Source organism: Pteronotus mesoamericanus, unplaced genomic scaffold (genome assembly GCF_021234165.1).
Source record: "Pteronotus mesoamericanus isolate MK-2021 breed Mesoamerican mustached bat unplaced genomic scaffold, CSHL_Meso_final scaffold_118, whole genome shotgun sequence".
Lineage (NCBI taxonomy): Eukaryota > Metazoa > Chordata > Mammalia > Chiroptera > Mormoopidae > Pteronotus > Pteronotus mesoamericanus.
In genome coordinates, this window is record NW_026555301.1 from 4,300,655 (window position 1) to 4,321,910 (window position 21,256).

General features: G+C 44.7%; 1 protein-coding gene across 3 annotated transcripts in view; it reads left to right on the forward strand.

The window, feature by feature from the left end:
* The first annotated feature begins 19 nt into the window (after positions 1 to 19).
* TPRA1 (transmembrane protein adipocyte associated 1) overlaps positions 20 to 21,256 on the forward strand; it is a 30,692-nt gene continuing 9,455 nt past the window's right edge. For 2 of the 3 annotated variants that reach the window (XM_054587504.1, XM_054587503.1), the window contains exons 1-2: positions 15,777 to 15,885; positions 16,099 to 16,364. Coding sequence is in view for 1 of the 3 variants with exons in the window: in XM_054587501.1 (XP_054443476.1) it covers positions 380 to 387; positions 16,099 to 16,176 (86 nt within the window). In the remaining 2 variants the exon portion in view is untranslated. Of the gene's footprint in view, positions 388 to 15,776; positions 15,886 to 16,098; positions 16,365 to 21,256 lie in introns of those variants that run through there. The other variant, XM_054587501.1, reaches the window with a different exon arrangement.

A 21,256-nucleotide genomic window follows, 5' to 3' on the forward strand; every position in this document is an offset into this window, starting at 1 on the left:
GAAGGCCCCGCCCACGACAGCTAAATGGTACGTGGCTGGTAGGCCTACACTGAGGGTCCTGATCAGCAGTTTGGGAGCTGAAGTTGTTGGTGTGGGCAGTGAGGACCGGCCCCAAATGCCGCGTAACCAAGCCATTTTATAGATGAGGCAACTGAAGTTCAGAGCCTTGCTTTGTGAGGTCTTACCGTTTTATGAGTGGACGATTTCAGCTTTCCCGAAAGCTCTCAGGCTGAATACTTCAAGCACGGAAACGCTTAGGGAATGGACTATAGGAAGCCACTTCGGATGTTACAGTAGGAGTTATCCTCACGGAGGGGGTTAAAAGTAGCGGGATGTTCCTGGTTAAAGAACGAGATTTGTAAAGATGTAGCGAGCATGGATGGCACAGTGAGTATCTGCAAACAATTTCATAGTTCAGGTTACACAGCTTGTGATGCCCAGGAAGGGAAAAGACTTGAGGTCGGAGAGCCCTGGTTACGAAAAATCTCCCAAGTCGTTCTAGGGAGTTGAAGCTTTATCCTGAGGGCAATAGAGAACCACGGAAGAGTTTTGAACAGGTGAGAGAAGAGCCAATGTTGGTTTTAGGAGAATCCCCCAGGCTGCCCCTGGATGGAGATGTATTGAACCAGGTTGGAGGCTGTTGCTGTGGTTTTTCTTCCAGTTGTAGGCAGCCCAGGCACGTCCCTTGGTGAGAGAGGCAGGACTGGTTCTTAGCCCTTTTGTTACTTTTGTGCAGTGTACAAACACCACTGGATGGGACCCAGAATGTGGGGCAGGAGGGGTGATGAAGACTGAAAATGTCCAAGGGATATTTGGCATACGGAGTCTCTTGGCTTTGGGGATTGAGGACAGCAAAAGGGAGAAACCTTGGATGACACCAGGATTCTGGTTTAGGAGACTAAGCAGATAATGACACAACCTCTGAGATGCAGAATGCAGGAGGAAGACAAATAAGTTTTGGGGGAACGAGGAAGAGTTTGTTTCTGGCCATGTTAAATATGGGTCCTGAGTGGAGATATCTGGGACTCTAGAGGGAGTTTGGGTTATAGCTGTAAATAGCCTTAGGAGTGGTCCTTAGGAATGAGTGGTTGGGTAACCAGATAGAGAGTGCAGTGAAGAGGGAAGAAGGTTCAGGCCTGGGACCCAAGAAACCCTAACATTTAAGAGGCACCAACAAAGAACGGTGGTCAGGAGTTGGGATTCTGGGAACCACTGAGGGAGAAGCCAAAGAAGAGATGGCAGATGGAATTGTATTATTTATTTAAGTGTAACAAATTATCTGGGAATCTAGCAGGTTAAAACAATCACTGCATATTATCTCAGTGGATGTGGTCTGGATGTGAGTTTGGTTTGGCTGGTGGTGCCTTTGCTTCAAGGCCTCTCACATGCTACACTAGTGGCATGTGAGAGCTCTAGTCTAATCTGAAGGCTCAGTTTAGGGAGGCCCTGCTTCCAAACTCCCTCCTGTGGCAGGTTTCAGTTCCTCCTTGAGTGTTTGATGAGGACTCTGTTTCACACTGGCTCTTGGGTGGGGGCCTTCTCAGTTTCTTGCCATGTGGACCTCTCCATAGGGCACCTAACAACAAGGTAGCTCACTTTGCTTGAAGCAAGTGAACAAGAGGGTAAGAAAAGCCATACAAGATAGAAGCCATGTCTCGAAAGTGATATCCTATCGCTTTTGCCATATCCTGTTTGTTAGAATTCAGTTATTAGGTTCAACCCACCGTCAAGGAGATGGGATCATTGGGGGCCACCTCAGTCTGCTAACCAGGGAGGTCAAGATTGTAGATGGGGTCAGTAGGTGACAAGCTGCCAAGAAGTCAAGTCTGGTAAGGAACCAGGAGCCACAGGTAGCCCTGGCAAGAGCAGGTCTATGCTGGGTCAGTGTCATACCCCACATTGGAGTGTTGTGGAGTAGAGAAATAAGACGGGTACATTTGAACAGTTCTTTGGAGAGAGAAATTCCTTAAGTATCTTAACCCTATGGCCTGGAAACTAACATGGGCCCATTGGATACTGTAGTCAACAATTAGATCCAGTGGCCAAAGGTCTCCCTCCATGTATGAGAGCTATTGTGGCCACTGCCAATTTACTACAACATGTAGAATAGACAATAAAAGTCTCCCCACTGACTTCATGTGCCTCATTTAGTGGAAGCCTTACTTAACTCATCATACTCAGCACCTTTCTGCTAGCAGACTAACCTATGAAGTTCTTTCATTGTCTTTATTTAATGTGAATATTGATCCCTACAGTACTCTGAATTCTACTATTCTTCTTCCTCTGTCTCCAATGAAACCCATCATGACTGCCTGACATCAAGACCAACTACTAACTCCTCACATTGATTTACAGGAAACAACTCTTGAAAATGCTGAATTAGTTTGGTTTATTGATGGTTCTTACCTGAAATGTAATAAGTTGCTATGGAGCAGGCTATGCAGTTATCTCAAACTGAGACTATTGAGGCCAGTCCAATGCCTCAGGAAATTTTTGCTCAACAAGCAGAGCTTTATGCATTAATTTGAGCTTGCAATTGGCCAAAGGTAAAACAGCTAACATACATACTGAGAGCAGGTACACCTTTGGTATGCCCTGTAAACAGAGGATTCTTGACTTCTTCCAGACAAAAGATAAAAAACAGTTCTTATGTTTTAGAACTCTTAGAGGCTATATCTTCAGCAATCTATAAAAGTCCCTGAACATTCATTGGCAAACACAGATGAAAGTAAAGGTAATCATTTGGCTGACACTGCTGCTAAATTAGCAGCATTAAAACAATCTCAGCCCCAATGGAAGGTAGCAGCACCTATGCTACCGGCTGAAGCAATTAGAGATTTAAAAGGTACAGAAGCACAACATTTAGATGTTCGACAAAACAGAAAGTAGTGGTTAGAACAAGGCTGTAAATTCGACCCTAAAAGAAGCATTGGTAAGTCCCAGCAATGACCCCCTCTTCCTTGACCGCATACATCATGTATAACAATATGTTCATGACTTAGTTCACTGGAACTTTGACAAATAGGTTTCTTGGGGAAAACAATACTATTAGAAGTCATCTCCAAATATAGCTTCCTGTTATACAAAAAAAAAAAAGGCAAATCTGCTCAAAGCATCACCCTGGAAAGCTCATTCATACCTCTTTAGGATATTCTTCCCTTGCCTCTTTGAGGTCTAGCAAATAGACTTTATTCAGTTGCTGCCTTATCAAGTATATGTTAATGATTTGTTAGTTTTCTCATTGGGTGGAAGCATTCCCATGCCAGAGCCTCAACAGAAGTAAAATATTCCTAGAGAAGATCTTCCCAGCTTGGGGAATTCCCACAGACCTTCGTAGTGACCGGGAAACTCATTTCACAGAACAAATTATACAATCTGTTTGTTAAGACCTGGCTGATTTTGCAATCATTCCCAGTCCTCTGGTCTTGTAGAATGTACTAATAGGGTAATCAAAACTCAGTTGGCGAAACTCATGGAGTATTTTCATCTGCCTTGGCCTAATGCTCTTCCCTTGCTTGGTATTGCTCAACCAAAGATCTGCTCCTTTAGGCAAATGTAGACTGTCTTCTTTTGAAATTATTACTGGCAGACCGATGAGATTAGGTCAAGGAATATATGAACCTGAACTATTGAAAGGAGACCGCCTGATTTACTGTAAAGAACTAATAAGGGCCATTAAGACTAGCAGCTCGTGGAACAATCTTTCCATTCATTGTGTGTTCCTGGGAGTTGAAGCTTTACAATGTCACAATTTTCAGATTTTGCCTATTGTAAACAGCATTCCCGTAGAGATGCCCTTCAGCCTTGATGGAAAGGGCCATGTCAGGTATTGCTAACAAACTCTTCTACTGCTTAACATAAGGGTATTGACTCATGGATTCATGTTTCCCTATTAAAAAGGACACGTGCCCTGGCTGGTGTGGCTTGGTTGGGTGTCGTCCTGCAAACCAAAAGGTTGCCAGATTGATGCCTGGGTTGTGGGTTCAGTCCCCAGCTTGGACATATGATAGATGTTTCTCTCCGCTTTCTCCCTCCCTCCCCCTCTCTAAAATCAATAAAACATAAAAATTTTAAAAGAACACTTACACTTGACTGGTCATCTCAGCCTTTTCGAGATCTTAGGCTGAAAATCTCTAAATAACCCAAGACAACCCCTAGAATTCTCATTCTTGAGTCAAAGCAGGCATCATGTGATATAAACGGTTCTCCCGAGACCTCTGACCAGGCCAGTCATACACAATTCCACCCAGCAACCCTTACATTTGGTCTTTCCTTTAACCACCTTTGCTTCATTTACTGATTGTATTGAAATCATAACTTAATTTTTGCCTGAAGAAACATCTTGAGAAAACATTCATTCTTTTCCTAGTTCTTTAGTCTAATTTCAGTATGAACACACTGATTCTTATGTCCGCTTACTGCAATGAATACCCTATTTGACCTTCGACACTGCTATCCAACAAATATCTAACAGTGCCAATTTAACAAACTGTTGGGTATGCACCTGAGCTAACCATATCCATGATGAACCAGAATTAGTGGATTGGACCTTAAGCATTGAAAGCTTACAAAACTTAACTGGAAGTAGCACTGATTTAAAGTCCTCCTATATTCTCAAACCTCTAAAAATGTTGATGGAACACATGACATTCCTGTAGCCAGATCCATCCATAAGTTCCCCCCAACCCACAAGGTAATATCCATAAATACAGTCCAGACTGTTACTGATAACTTCTTTGTTTTGAAAATAAAAACAGTTCAGGCAGAGTTTTGAGTTTTAATTTGCAACTACACCCTTGTATGTCTCTGATTACCTTTTGTTCACACCTCAGTGGGACTTACGTGAATACAATGTTACTTCTTACAATGTCTCTCTAAAGTGGGGAAGTCAGAGAATAATACCACTTGATCCTGGAAAGCAGATGTCCTTCCACTCCCAAATACAACTTGGGGACTAGATAAAAATGTGGTATTTGATGGAAAACAGATAAAATCTGTCTCTTAGGGAATACCAGTCCCAAAATTTGAAACAATCAAATCCAAGCTAATCTTTCAATCCTAACCCAAATATATAGAAGCCTCAGGTGCTCTTTAGGTCACACTGATAAATCACACAATGACTTTAATGTTGTCTATGTTTATGATTGTGATCATCTAACATACGGAAAACATGAAATCCCTGCTTCAGAAATAGGCTTAATACTTCTCTCAGAGACTGGGTTTAAGGGCCTAATTATGCACTCTCATTTGGGGGCATCAGGTGTTTCTTCTTGTGTGGGACTCAAATGTATGTCACCTTGACAATTTGATCGTAAGGGAGAAGTGGTATTGTCATGCCTGGTGACCTGATGCTGTCACCAGAAAGATTCTTCCTTCCTCTGCCATTAGCTCTAGTCTAGGCACTTTGTCTGTAAACTTTGACTAACATGGACCAAATGCCACTGAGATTTTGAGCATGGTCTTTGGTTTTTTCTCTTCACCTGAAACCCCATAACAGATCAGAAAGGCTTTGGGCATGCTTTCACTAGAGTTTTCCTTCTTTGGTATGGAGTAGCTGAACTAGAAAAGTCTATCAGAAACTTTTACATTCTTGGAATACCATCATGGAATATTATTGCAACTACTCTTGAAGAACAACAAGGAATGACTGACAGTCTGGCTGAGGTAGGATTACAAAACCATAGGTCTCTAGATGTGTTAGCTGCCCAGCAATACAGTACTTTGCCCTATTGGGTTATGTTAAGAAATCAGGTAAAGTAATGCAATATTGTGTAGTTCTGAAACAAAACATTAAAATCCCTTGAACAGACAGAACATTATCCTGTAAGTTGGGATTGGATAGACTTATATAGCTGGCTGCCTGCAGAAATGGGAACCTGGTGTTGTTCTGTATTACAGGCCTTAGCCATATTTGCTTTTGTAATTATACTGTTAACTTACCTTAACTCGTCTTACCATGTGCATCCAACAATGACTAACAGCCGCTACCAGAATAATGGTATCCTAACACCTAGAGTTGTTACAACAAATAAATGTGAGACCACCTCTACAAAGGAACTTTTTATGGGAGGAATATGTGACTTAGCCCTGCTTCTGACAAGCCTCCTGTTGCTCAAATGTGTCCCTAAGCTCTCTTCCTGTGTACTCAGGAGACTATTTTCTCCCTACGTGGGACATGGCATTCCTGGAATGAGCCTTCCTAGAGACAAGAGATCAATGTTGCTTTTTCAGTGACAGACCAGTGATACATCCTGATGGTTGATCATTGATACTTTCTAAGGAAAATCTTGATCAAAAAGAGGAAATATAAAAGGAAGACAGCAAAATGAAGTTGATATTGTCAAGAGAGCAATCTAAAATGGAGTCTTGCAATAGACATAAGAAATTAATTGTGTATAGCATAGTGTAAGTCTGCTTGTCTCCACCAATCATAATTCTTTCAAAGCAACTTGTGTAACTCCTTTGGGACTCGCTCCCCTCTCCTTATTTCTGTCCTTATAAACTCTGCCCCTTTATTTTCCCATAGGAATGCAGTTGGATTTCTACCCAAATCTGTGTCTCCAGATTTACAATTCAAAACAAAAAACAACAACAACAAAAAAAAACAACAAAACCCAAAAAAACCTACCCAAATAAAGCTTTTGTTTGCCTTTCAGTTCTCAAAGTTAATTGACCCCACTAGGGCTTGCAATAACCTTTACACAGCATCTTTTCCCACCACATGTGCTTCTAATATCATAGGGTCTGTGAGTCCTGTGGCCTCTGGGATGGCCCTTTCCTGTTGTGAGCCTCACTCCAAGCTGGAAGTCTTTTGTGTCACACAGAGATGTATGGGACAGAGCAGCATTCCCAGGCGTGGAATATACTGCCTCCAAAACCCAAAGAGTGGGTTCTTGCATTGTACTCCCTTTCCTGTGATGGTGTGTGCAAGATGTAATCATTTGTCTTTTGCTTTGGGAGGGATATGCCCCAGACTACTAGGCCCCTACAAACTTCACAGATGTGGCAAGCCCCCAACATGGGGTTTATCTACCACCCTTGGGAGGAAAAATGCCTCATTAAGGTCTTCATCTACTTGTTACTTTTTGTTTATCCTGCCAGATCAGCAAAATATCATTGATATAAACCAGTGCAGTATATTGCAAAATGTCCAGACAGCCAGAGCCCTTCAGACTATATTATGACAAAATGTGGGAGAGTGACCATAGGCCTGGGGCAAGATCCTGCTGTCCCTACCTGTGAATAACAGTGGTTCTTGATAGTGATGGTTAGATCAAAGGCCACCCTCCTGAGGCCATGTTGATCTGTGCTAGCCATGACACTGGCCCAGTAGCTATAATTGGGGCTACTACTTGATTGCAATCCACTACCAAACTCTATTCTTTCGAGGCCACACTGATGAATTAAATAGGGATGTAATGGGGCCCAGCCCTTTCCACATGTGTTAGATCTTTAAGGGTGGCACTAATTTCTGCTGTTTTCCCTGGTATAAGATATTGGATTTTTTGTTTTTTTGTTTGGTCCTCACTGGAGGGTTTTTCTTACCTTGCTTTTAGAGAGAGAGGAAGGGAGAAAAAGAGAAACATTGCTGTGAGAAAGATTGATTGGTTGCCTCCAGTACATGCCCACACTGGAGATAAAACCCAAAGCCTAGGTATGTATCCTCACTGGGGTTCAAGCTGGCAACCTTTTGGTTTATGGGCCGATGTGCCAACCAACTGAGCCACACTGCCAGGGCAGGATATTGTTTTGTTTTGTTTTGTTTTTCTTTAAATTTTATTTTAATTTATTTTTTGAAATACATTTGTCTCTGCGTACCCCCCACCACTTTCCCTTGGCCCCTTCCTCCGTCCCTCCCTCTGCTCTTCCCCTTCGGTTTTGTCCATGAGTCCTTGCTATATATTCCTTGACTTTCCCCTTCCCTTCCTTTTCCCCACCCAACCTCCCTCCTTCCCTCTTGTCTCTGTTGATTTCTTTTCCTTTCAGTGTTGCTGGTCTTATTTTCCTTGTATCTTTGTATTGTTGGTTAGGTTCCACTTATAGGTGAGATCATGTGGTATTTGTCTTTTGCCTCCTGGCTTATTTTGCTTAGCATAATGCTCTCCAGTTCCATCCATGCTGTCACGAAGTTTAGTAGTTCTTTTTTTCTTTCTGCTACATAGTATTCCATTGTGTATATGTACCATAATTTTTTGATCCAGTCATCTACTGATGGGCATTTAGGTTGCTTCCAACACTTGGCTATTGCCAATTGTGCTGCTATGAACATTGGGGTGCATAGGTTCTTTTGTATTGGCGTTTTGATGTTCTTAGGGTATAGTCCCAGCAGGGGAATCGCTGGATCAAAAGGCAGTTCCATTTTCAGCTCTTTGAGGAAATTCCACACTGCTTTCCACAGTGGCTGCACCGGTCTGCATTCCCATCAACAGTGTTCCCTTTTCTCCACAGCCTCGCCAGCACCTGTTGCTTGTTGATCTGTTTCTGATGGCCATTCTGACCAGTGTGAGGTGGTACGTCATGGTGGTTTTGATCTGCATTTCTCTGATGGCTAGTGATGCTGAGCATCCTTTCAAATGGCTCTGGGCCCTCTGTATCTCCTCCTTGGAAAAGCGTCTGCCCAGGTCCTTTGCCCATTTTTTGATTGGATCATTTGTCTTCTTGGAGTGGAGTCGAGTGAGTTCTTTATATATCTTGGAGATCAAACCTCTATCTGATGTATCATTAGCGAATATATTTTCCCATACGGTTGGCTCCCTTTTCATTTTGCTGATGTTTTCTTTTGCCATGCAGAAGCTTCTTGTTTTGATGAGGTCCCACTTGTTTATTCTTTCCTTTATGTCCCTTGCTTTAGGAGACATATCAGTGAAAAAATTGCTGCGTGGGATATCTGAGAGTTTCCTGCCAATGTTCTCCTCGAGGACTTTGATGGTGTTGCGACTTGTATTTAAGTCTTTTATCCATCTTGAGTTTATTTTTGTGTATGGTGTCAGCTCCGGATCCAATTTCAATTTTTTGCATGTAGCCGTCCAGCTCTCCCAACACCATTTGTTGAAGAGGCTATTATTGCTCCATTTTATGCTTCTGCCCCCCTTGTCAAATATTAGATGCCCGAATAGACCTGTGCTTATTTCTGGGCTTTCTATTCTGTTCCACTGGTCTATGGGTCTGTTCTTGTGCCAGTACCAGACTGTTTGAATATAGTGGCTTTGTAGTAGAGTTTAATGTCCGTTACTGTGATCCCTCCTACTTTGTGTTTCTTTCTCAAAATTGCTGCGGCTATTCGGGGTCGTTTATGGTTCCATATAAGTTTTTGAAATGTCTGCTCTATTTCTGTGAAATATATCATTGGTATCTTAATAGGGATTGAGTTGAATCTATAAATCGCTGGGTAGTATGGCCATTTTGATGATATTAATTCTTCCAATCCATGAGCACAGTATATGCTTTCATTTATTTGTGTCTTCCTTATTTTCTTTTTTCAATGTTGTATAGTTTTCTGAGTACAGGTCTTTTACCTCTTTGGTTAAGTTTATGCCTAGGTCCTTTATTTTTTTTCTTGCTATAGCGAATGGTATTTTTTTTCTGATTTCTTCTTCTTCTATTGAATTGCTGGTGTACAAAAATGCCTTTGATTTCTGAATGTTGACTTTGTATCCTGCTGTTTTGCCAAATTCACTTATTAGGTGGAGGAGTTTTTTGGTAGAGTCTACAGGGTTCTCTATGTACACTATCATGTCATCTGCAAACAATGATAGCTTTACTTCCTCCTTTCATATTTGAATGCCTTTTATCTCTTTCTCTTGTCTGACCACTGTGGCTAGGACTTCCAATAGGATGATGAAAAGAAACGGTGAGAGCGGACATCCTTGTCGTGTTCCCAATCTTAGTGGAAAAGTTTCAGTTTTTGCCTGTTGAGTATGATATTGGCTGTATGTTTTTCATATATGGCCTTTATTATGTTGAGGAATGCCCCATTTATTCCCATTTTGCTGAGCGTTTTGATCATAAATGGGTGCTGTACCTGATCGAATGCTTTTTCTGCATCTATTGAGATGATCATGTGGTTTTTGTCTTTTCTTTTATTTATGTGATGTATCATGTTTACTGATTTGCGTATATTGAACCATCTCTGCATGCCTGGGATGAATCCCACTTGATCGTGGTGGATAATCTTTTGAATGTATTGCTGGGTGCGGTTTGCCAATATTTGTTCAGGATTTTAGCATGTATGTTCATCAGGGAAATTGGCCTGTAGTTTTCTTTCTTTGTAGGGTCTTTATCTGGTTTTGGGATCAGGGTGATGCTGGCCTCATAGTAAGAGTCTGGGAGTCTTCCCTCCTCTTGGATTTTTTGGACTAGTCTGAGAAGAACAGGGGTTAGCTCTATCTTAAATGTTTTGTAAAATTCTCCTGTGAAACTGTCCAGCCCTGAGCTTTTGTGTGCCGTGAGTTTCTTGATGACTGCTTCAATTTCCCCAGCTGTTATCGGTCTGTTCATGCTTTCTGTTTCTTCTTCCTTCAGTGTTGGAAGATTATACTTTTCTAAAAATTTGTCCATTTCATCGAGGTTTTCAAATTTCTTGGCATATAATTGTTTATAGTAGTTTCTGATGATCATTTGTATTTCTGTGGTATCAGTTGTTATTTCTCCTCTTTTGTTTCTGATATTATTAATTTGGGTCCTCTCCCTTTTTGTCTTGATGAGTCTGCTTAAAGGCTTGTCAATTTTATTTATCTTTTCAAAGAACCAGCTTCTGGATTGGTTGATCCTCTGAATTGTGCTTTTTGTCTCTATGTCATTCAGTTCTGCTCTAATCTTGACTATTTCCTTCCTTCTACTTGCTCTGGGATTTATTTGTTGTTGTTTCTCCAGTTCTTGAAGTTGTAGTGTTAGGTCTTTTATTTGAAATGTTTCTGTCTTTTTTAGGTAAGCCTGTATTGCTATGAACTTCCCTCTCAGGACCGCCTTTGCTGTGTCCCATAGGTTTTGGACTGTTCATTTTCATTGGTTTCCAGAAATTTTTTGATTTCTTCTCTTATCTCATTATTGACCCATTCATTGTTTAATAGTGTACTGTTCAGTCTCCATGAGTTGGCAAGTTTTTGAAGTTTCTCTTTGAGGTTGATTTGCAGTTTCAAGGCCTTGTGGTCCGATAAAAAGTTTGGTATTATTTCAATTTTCCTGAATTTGCTGAGGTTTGCTTTGTGTCCTGTCATGTGGTCTATCTTTGAAAATCTGCCATGAGCATTTGAAAAGAATGTGTATTTTTCTTCTTTGGGATGTAAGTTTCTATATATGTCAGTTAAGTCTCTTTGATTCAGTGTGTCATTCAGCGCCACAATATGTTTATTACTGTTTTGTTTGGAAGATCTGTCCATTTTTGACAGTGGGGTGTTGAAATCCCCTACTATCAGTGTGTTGCTGTCTATATCTTTTTGGAAGTCATCCAACAATTTCCTTATAAACTTGGGGGCTTCTATATTGGGAGCATATAAGTTTTCAGTGTTGATGTCTTCTCACTGGATTCTTCCTTTACGTATTATAAAGTGCCCCTCTGGGTCTCTCCTTATGGTTTTTGTTTTGAAATCTACTTTGTCTGATACAAGTATGGCAACCCCGGCCTTTTTCTCACGCCCATTTGCTTGGAATATTTTTTTCCATCCCTTTACTTTCAATCTGTGTAGATCTCTTGCTCTGAGGTGGGTCTCTTGTAGGCAGCATATGTGTGGGTCATGTTTTCTTACCATTCAGCTACCCTGTGTGTTTTGATTGGGGCATTTAGTCCATTCACATTGAGAGATATTACTGATAGAAACTTACTCATCTTTTCTCTTTGTACCTGTGTTCCTCTCTCTCTCATTCATTTCCTTCATCTGCTTAAACCAGTCCCCTTAGCATATCTTGGAGTGCTTGTTTGGTATAGATGTATTCTTTTAGCCTTCTCTTGTCTGGGAAACTCCGTATTTCCCCTTCTATTTTAACGGAGAGCCTAGCTGGGTAGAGCAGCCTTGGCTGTAGGCCCTTGCTTTTCATGGCTTGGAATATTTGTTGCCATTCCCTTCTGGCTTGTAGTGTTTCTGTTGAGAAGTCAGCTCCTAGGCATATCGGGGCCCCCTTGTATGTTACTTTCTCCTTCTCTCTTGCTGCCTTGAGGATTCTCTCTTTGTCTTTGACATTTGCCATTTTAATGATGATGTGTCTTGGAGTGGACCTCTTTGAGTCCCTCTTGAGTGGGGTCCTCTGTGCCTCCTGGATCCATGAGAGCCTTTCTCTCCTCAAATTAGGGAAATTTTCCATCATTACTTTTTCGAGGAGGTTCTCTATCCCTTGCTCCTCCTCTTCTCCTTCTGGTATCCCTATTATACAGATATTATTGCGTTTCAGGTTGTCCTGCATTTCCCTAAATGCCTCTTCATTCGTTTTGAGTCGTTTTTCCATTTCTTGTTCTTTCTGGGAGCTTTTTTCTACCTTGTCCTCCATCTCACTGATTCGATCCTCGGCTTCATCCAGCCTGCTTTGGATTCCTTCTACTGTGTTCTTCAATTCAGAAATGGTATTCTTCATATCCTCTTGTGTCTTCTTGATAGTTTCTATGTCCTTTTCCAGGCTGATATAGTTTGCTGTAAGATCCTGATAGTTTCTCTGCAGTTTCTCATAGTTATCTTTGATCTGGCTGAGCTCATTGAGCTTCCTTAGAACCATTGTTTTGAATTCAATATCTGATAGTTCCCTGGCCTCTTTTTCATTTAGCTCTCTCTGTGGGGAGTCCCCTTTTCCACTCATTTGGGGGGAACTTCTTTATCTTCCCATTTTTGTGAGAGTCTGTTAAGTATTTTTGTCCTTTACTTTTCTTTCTGGGTCTGTCTCTGATGATGTCAGTTGTTGACCCTATATGACCTTGGGTTGTTTGTTTGAGCCTTCCAGGAGTCTAATGTCTGTGTCTGACTCCTGCCTGGAGCAGCTCTGTGACCGCTTTGGTCAGGGCTGGGCTATTTTTTGGGATCTCTCTGCACTCTCACGCAGGCTCGTTGAGCGGGCTTCCGGCCTTGCACGATCCCCCGCCTGCCTGGGCTCACATGTGCTTGCCCCAGACCCGGGGGCTTATTCGCGACCTTGCCTACTCATCTGGCCCCACTGGCCGGCAAGCTCCACAGCACTGGTCAGTTTAGGGTCTTCTATTGTGTACTTTCCCCGCTTTTGGCTCTTTGGGTGCGTTGCTTGCCCTCGCCAAATGGGGACTACGGAAATGGGAGGAAGTCAGCCTCAGGACTCTCCGGTTAATCCTGTCTCCGGTCTCTCCTCCAGGGCGCCCTATTTACTGCATCATGGGCACTTGGACAGCCAGTGGTGAGTGGGCCATGAATGCGACTGCTGCTCCGCACTGCTTCTGCGGTGGTGGCGCCTCGGGCTGGGGCTGGCTCCTCCTCCGAGGGTAGCTCCGCGGCCCTCCCTGGCTTTTCAACCCGGGCCACAACTTTATTGAAGTCCTGACTTCCATCAGGGAACCTTCATTTCTGTGTCCAGTGGCTCTCTCTTGCCAGAGGAGGTGGCCTTGTTTTTTTATTTATTTTGGCTGGAGAAGGTAGGTAAGGAGAAGCATCAGGGACTTCCACTTTACTTTCACTTCTATGAAAACTGTTACCACTTAAACCAAGGAACCAGAGTGGGCATTCTGCCAATTATTCCAGTGATCTATTCAACCTTCTGGCTGCTACTGTGACCTCAATGGTTATATGACGATTGCACCCACTTTTTTCCTAACAGCTGAGCAATACCATCTTGTCTCTATTATTTTTGGACCCTGATTGCTATCAGTGAGCCATTTCTGTAGAAGGATCTCCTTCTGTGGGCCATGGCTTAAAGAGGATAACCACTTGATACAGGAACCTGATGTAGGGCAAGGAACAGAAACTGAAAGTCAGATCTATGTTTATTAAACTAATTTAGTTTAGTTTAATAAACTATTTAGTTTATTAAACTAAAGTTTATTGAAATTTGCTGATGGTTTACTCTGTTTTCTGTATGGAAATACTGCAGTGAAGTAGCTACTGGCTGCCATGAAGGGAGGGAGTGAAATAGAAAACCTTCAGTTATTCTACAAATGAAGTCTCATAGGAGCCTAATTGTGGACCTCAAAACTCAGGGTATAAAATGCAGAATTGTGCATTGTGATAGTAATAGTACAGTTTTTTTCCTACCCGGAAGTCTGTACTGTCTCAAAAAGCACAAAAGCTAAAGATGGAGGATAGCCTCGTCACAGATACTCCATTTCTCCTTCTCTGGCATATGGTAGGAGAGAGCTTTCCTGCCCTTGGAAGTTAGAAGTGGCCCAGAACTTGCCTTTACCAATTAAGTGTGATTTGGAGTGTTGTCTGTAACTTCTTAGGAGAAACTCTAGTTGCTGACTTTGACTCCCCACAGCCCATTCATGAAGACAAGTATGGGCATGGAGCACAGCCTCTGCTGACTGATACACAAACTGTCCAAGCTAGCCTAGGGCCAGGCTGGGACAGTCCTAGATAAACCAAGTCATAATTGGTCATAAGGTGGTGACATTCTAACTCTTCCCCTCTTTTATTTTTTTTAATTTTATTTATTTTTTAGAGAGAGGGGAAGGGAGAAAGAAAGGGAGAGAAACATTAATGTGAGAGAGAAACATTGATTGGGTGCCCCTGGCATGTGCCCCAGTCCAGGGACCGAACCCACAACCCAGGGATATGCCCCCACTGGGCATCAAACCAGCAACCTTTTGCATTGCAGGATGATGCCCAACCAACTGAACCACACTAGTTAGGGCAACCTTTCCCCTCTTAGCGCAGGAGCTAGGCAAAGAACAGAGTCTAGTCTCATTTTAGCCCAACTATGAAGCAACTTTGTTATCATGGGATGTGTATGTATCTTGGACTTCCTGTGGTAAGTAGGAGTCTACAATTTGCATGAGGCATTGAGTCAGCCTCAGGACGATATAGGGAGTGTGTGACAAGCACGTTCTGTCATTCTGAATATAATCATGTTAGTGAGATGATCCTCAGAAAGAAATAAAAGGGCATTATGGGACAAAGACTGGACAACTATTTTAGCTAGAATGCCAAGAAGGAGGATGTTATGTGACAAAGAGCCAGCCAGGCAGTGGACAGATGCAGGGAACTGCAAGCATGAACAAGTTTGGTATAGTCAAGGAGCAGAAACAGAAACCATTGTGGCTAGAATGAACAGGGTGTGGGTGGGAGGTGAGCACTAGGGGCTGGAGGGAGGGCAGGCCATAACGAGTCAGTGGGAGAAGAGCAAGGAGAAAACACAGAATGGATGTCAGGAAGGCATGGACAGGGAAGTCTTCATGCAGCAAGTTAACTGAAGAATTGTTGAAGTTAAAAATGTGAGTAGGGGCAGTTCAAATCCAAGCATCTAGGCTTTGTCATTTCCTAGTTGTGTGGCTTTGGACAAGTTACTTAACGTCTCTAGGCTTCCTATTCCTCCTTCGCAAATGCTACTAGTATTGTAGTAGCCGCCCTGAAGGGTTGTGAAAATTAGCGCCTGTAACATGGATGGTGCTTAATAATACCAGCACAATTTGATGGAGGCCGTCCAAGCAGCGTGGCAAGCAGGTGGAAATGAACAGTTCAGGGGTGGGGTTGTCCCTACTCTTCCTTCCTCGCTCAAGTGTCCAGAGGTCAGGCGAGACTGCCATTGTGAAGCATGCAGGGCGGCAGCAGCGGTGGCGCAGGACGGGGCTCTCCGCCTATGCTCCTCCCAGGACCGTCAGGCCCCAGTCTGGCGGGGAAGAGTATCTCTGGCTGGAGTGAACTGGTCCGTTGACAGCTGTGGACAGCTGGCAGGAGCGGGGGTGGAGAGGTGGCAGCCTCCACCAACCTGGCAGCCTTCTTGGTGAGAAACGCAGCTGCTCCCCAGTTACGCAGCAGCTTTCAGTCCCCGCCTGAGTGTTGTCTCTTTAAGAGGGCCCCGCCTACTGGGCATCTGATTGGCTCCCTCAGTCGCTTGCATCCTCTTTTCCAAGGAGCACCATTTTATAGGCTGTTGGGGGCTGGGGCGGGCCCGAGTGCTCCAAGTAGAGACCTTGGCTTTTTTTTTTTGTTGCAGTTTTGGCTGGAAGGAAAAGACGCGCCTTACTTCCGGGTTGCCTCTGCGGGGAAGAGCCGCACGGTGTCCTGGGAGCCGGTGAGCCCGGCTCGCTGAATCACCTCGCATTCTTACCCTCGTTTCCGCGGAGCCGGCCGCCGTTGGCTCTTCCTGCCCGGGGGTGCTGGAGGTCGGAGTCCCGCGGCCTGTGCATCAGGGTCCGCGCACCAGCGGGTGCGGATGGGCAACCGGGGCAGCGGGGCCTGAGCGCGGCCTGGGGCCCTCAGGTACGAGGGGACCCTCTGCTCTCTCCAACCACGGCACAAAGCCGTACCTGCAGGTCTACTGTGGGGCTGACATCTCTACTCCAGAGAGATACATGGCCTCCGCGGCACCTGCAGCCCTTCCCAGACCCTTCCCCGGCGGGTAGGCCCCGGATCCTGGGTGTATCTAGGAACTACCCGTAGCAGTTTTAAGGGAGCCCGGAGCTGATCGGGAACTCCGTTCCCAGCACCACAGCTGGACCAAGGCCCATCTGTCCTCACTCCTTACTCCGAGTTGTGACCACTTCCCGCTCATGGCACAGGCCCCAGAGAACACCCTTAGGGAAGTTTCAGAAGGCCAGTGGGACCTCTGGGTATGAGGTCTTAAAGGAAGAGGGGACGAGGTGACTGAGAGTCCCATGGGGGATGGGAGGGAGGGGAAGCCCTTGGATTGATCAGTGACCATGCACAGCAGCACAAGCCCAGGGCTGTGGCTAGTGAGTAAGGCTGGCCCACCCTGCAGCTTGAGGCTGTGCCGGAAGAGATCTAGGCCAAGACGTCCCCATCTACAAACAGGGCCATAGGACCTACTTCCAGCTTTGTTGTGGCATTCAGTAGCCTGAAAAAGGCAATGGAGTACTGTTTATGTGCTGAGGCTGCAGTCTCTAGATTCTGCTGTTGCATGAGAGGCTATCTGGAAAGCTGGATTCCACTGGACTAGAGGAAGGAAGTGGGGACTGACTATGCCTTTCAGTTCTGCAGTGGGGATGGGGCTGTGGGGTCCTAGAAGGATCTGTCTCATCCCAGAAGGTCTTAGCTGCGTTGTGCTGAGGATTTGTCCAAATCATAACATTTGTTGAAAACTAATTTTGTGTGGGGCCCTGTTCTAGGCGACTGGGGTGGACAGGCAGTAACCAAATAAGCACACAGCTAGGGCCACTTCAGACAGAGAGAGGCCAAGCGCTGTAAAAAAAACAGGGTGAACTAGCTGTGAGAGATGGTTGATGCTCTGAGAAGGTGGCTGGAATGGTGAGACAATGCTGGAAGAACAAGCTTGGAGAACAAGATGACAGCCAGGGGCTGAAGAGTGGAAGGGAATATGGTGGAACAGTAGGTAGGGGTCAAATCAGGTTGGTTCTAGAAGGCTAAGGAAGGGTCCCAGGGCAGGATCCTATTCCTCCTGGGGGCTCTGGGCTGGGCTGCTGGTAGTTTACTAGGAGTTGGCTTCTCTAGGATTAGTGTCCACCAAGGCTAAGGGGTTTAAAAGCTCAACAACCTGCTAGGGTTTGGAAGCACTGATAGGCCTTACAGTGGCTATGAAGAAGTATAGCCTCTCTCTCCTCAGGTCTTTCTGATTTCACGTCTAGTAGGGGTTGCCCCAGGGCACTCAGCATCCCAGGACTTCTTCCTCTAAGAATTCCCTTCCCCATTCCTTTGGTCTGGGCTCCACCCCTTCCTTCTTTGTCTTCTCTAGCCTTCCCACCAATTCTGTTTCCTGAGCCTGCAGACCCCTTCTCTGTCTCTTTAGGGCTTCTGACCCCAAGGCAGGGGCCCAGCGTTAGAGATGTGGGGCAGTAATTTTTTTAATTGATTTTTTTAAAGAGAGAGAGGAAGGGGAAGAGGGGAGAAAGAAAAATCAATTTGTTGTTCTACTTATTTATGCATTCATTGGTTGATTCTTGTATGTGCCCTGACTGGAGATTGAACCTGAAACCTTGGCATATTGGAATGACACTAACCAACTGAGCTACCTTGCCAGGGCCTGGGGCAGTAACCTAACTCCACTGTGCCTCTCCTTTCCTTCTCTGTACAATAGGGATCCTAGGAGTTTAGAGACTGTGTGGTGGCTAAGTGTGTTACCAAATGTAAAGCACTTGGCCGTCTGTCTCTAGATAGTGTTCATAGTTGTTTTCTTTCCTTCTGAAGATTTTATTTATTTATACTTAGGGAAAGGGGAAGGAAGGGAGAAAGATAGGGAGAGAAACATCCATTGGTTGCCTCTTACACACACCCCAGCTAGGTACCAGGCCCAAAACCCTGGCATGTGCCCGGACCAGGAATTGAATCAGCGACCTTTTGTGGGACTACACCCAACCAACTGAGCCACACCGGTCAGGGCATGTTTTATATATTTTTAAATTATTGCTTCAGTTATTTTATAAGCTTTTACACAGAATGGCAGTTCTGGTATGGGTGACAGCGTCTTAACTCTGAGCAGTGGCACCACCTGGTAGTGTATTAGAAATGTGGACTGTCAGCCCCACCCCAGGCCTACTGGATCTGAACAGCACTCAAGTCTGAGAAGCATGGCTTCTCATCTCAGGTAGAGAAACGGGTCCGGAGAGGGTCACTTGGCATGTTGCTCTTTGGGGTCCTGGGCTCTGGAGACAGGTTGCAGGCCTGTAGGTGATTACCCGTCTCTGAGATCTGTACAGGGAGGATAATATAAGTACTTCCCTAGGAGAGTCAGAGGGCTAAGGGAGTGTTCTCTGCTGTTATTGAATTAGCAGGGGATTGGAAGGAAGCAGCTGATGCTCTCATTTCTTACCTCAGACCTTGTAGCATGTGTGGATTTGCCAGGGGCCCTTGGACCTGTGACTGAAATTCTCTCCACGCCCCTGCCTTTCCTGGGAAGAAGAACAGCAGCTAATTTTGTGTGTGTGACCTTTTGTAGACATTTACTTCTCTGGTCTTTTTTGGTCCTTACAGCAACGTTGTAAGGTAGGTGTTATTGTCCCTGTGACACTCAGAGAAGGGAAATGACTCATGCAAGGTCACACAGCAAGTATATGGCAGAGCCAGAACTGCAACCATGTTTGCCCAACTCTATAATTTGTGTAGCTTGAAAATTTTCAGTGGTAAATTAGAGAAATCAGATTCAAACAGGCCTAAGCAGAAAAGGAAATTTTTGGATTTTATAATGGAAAGGTCCAGGGGATAACTTGCTTCAGATGTGACTGGATCCATGACAATCTTTCTCCAGGATCTATTTCCATCTGTCTTTCAGCTGTACATTTCTCTGTGTTGGTTTTATTCTCATGTGGGTCTCCATATATAGGGTCAGAGTAACACAGGTCTGGCTTACTTCTCTCAGGAGAAAGTGGGTATCTTTCTTAATAATTGTAGCAAAAGACTCAATACTGATTCTCATTGACCAGGACAATGGAGCATCTTGATTGGCCAGGCTTAGATCACATGCACATTCCCTGGAATTGTGGAGGAGAAGAGTCAGCTGTACCGAAACTAGATGGATAGATACTGGGGAAGCTGAGGTCCTCCTCAGGAAAATAGTGTTGGGCAGGCAAAGCCAAGAGAAGCTGCTGACCCTTCACACTCTGGACTCTTTTCCATATCCCCCTGCTCCTGGCCCACTTTAATCCCCATTGATTTCTCTTTGCTATAGGGGCCTCAAAACTTCCTTGTGACTGCTAAGTGTTTGACCTGCACCCCAGCCCTGCCCCTGCTGGGGCTGCTCAACATTCCTTATGCCAGGGCTGGTATGGGGCTAAGTCCAGAAGTTTGCTCCATAAGGAGTGGGGAAGGGGGCAGAGGGAGCTGTGGAATCTTCTTGTCTCACATGTCTCATAGTCACTTCCAAGTTATCTCAGGTCACCAGAAGACTTGAGGGAGGTAGCATATCTCCTGCCAGCTGTAAGCCCCCTGTGCTTAGCATGGTGGCCTTTTCCTCACATGGGTACAGCATGGCCACTGTTAATACCTCAATAGTCATACACATGTGCAGAGAAGGGGGATTTTGTCCTTGGGGCTATCTGCTTGTCAGGGAGGAACACTTATCTTAGGCGATTCCTAAGGGGCATCACATGTCCTGCCTAACAGCCGCTGACAAGAAAAGTGGGCTAACTCTTCTTGACTGACCAGAGCTTCTTTGCAGTGCAAAGTCAGCCAAAGGGAGGAGGATCATTTATTTGGTAGACTGTCTCATGCATTACAGTGCATTTGGCAGTCCTGGACTCTGTCAAAGAAAAATTCATAGCACCCTGCCCCTAAAGTCCCTGTGTCAAACTGGAGCACCAGTACACACTGCTGAAGTGTCCAGTATTGCTCTGTATAACCACTGGCTTATACCCATTGAGGTTCATTCTCTGATGTTGGGGAAGGCCCTGCCCAGAAATAAGGGGATTACGGAGGGACGTCCTGGAACAAAATAGCAGCTTGTTAGCAGAGAAGTAGGGGGCAGTGTCTGATGGAGATGTCATGGGCAATCGTGGCCTCTCAGCTGCTAAATAACCAGGAGCTCAGGCCAGATACTACATCTGCTTTCTTTGCTCTCTTTTTACCCTCTGCAAGTCTGTCAGCAGGTCTTGTGGCCTAACTTCCTTAAGGTATCCCACATCCCTCCACTCTACTACTCTGCTGCCACTAGTGAAGCTACTGTCCTCTTGAGCCCAGACTGGAGCCAAAGCACCTGAGTCTCCCTGCCTCTACTCTTTTCCTGCTTTAGTCCATTGTCCACAGCAGCTGAGCTATCCTTTCCACAGGGAAATGGGATGCTTTCCCCTGCCTTCGGAACACCTTTCTTGGTGCACTTAGAATAAAATCACATTGCATGTGGTCATATGGCCCTGACTGACCTGATCCTGCCAACCTTTCTGATGTCATGTCCTGCCACCCTGGCCTGTTTTTTGCCCTTTGAACAGGCCAAGCCTGTTTCTATCTCAGGGCCTTTGCACCACTGTCCTCTCCCTGGTATACTCTTTGTCCAGATTGTTCCAAGGCTGACTCCTCAGTTATTTGGATCTCACCTCAAATGCATCCTTGTCTGACAGCCTGGTCTGAGGTAATACCCTTTTATGTTTCCTGGGATTCAGGCTTAGCTGTTCAAACAAAAGCTGAGATAACATGATGAATTATTCCTGTCTTTTGCATGATAGTCTGAGTATAAGCTGTTCAGGACA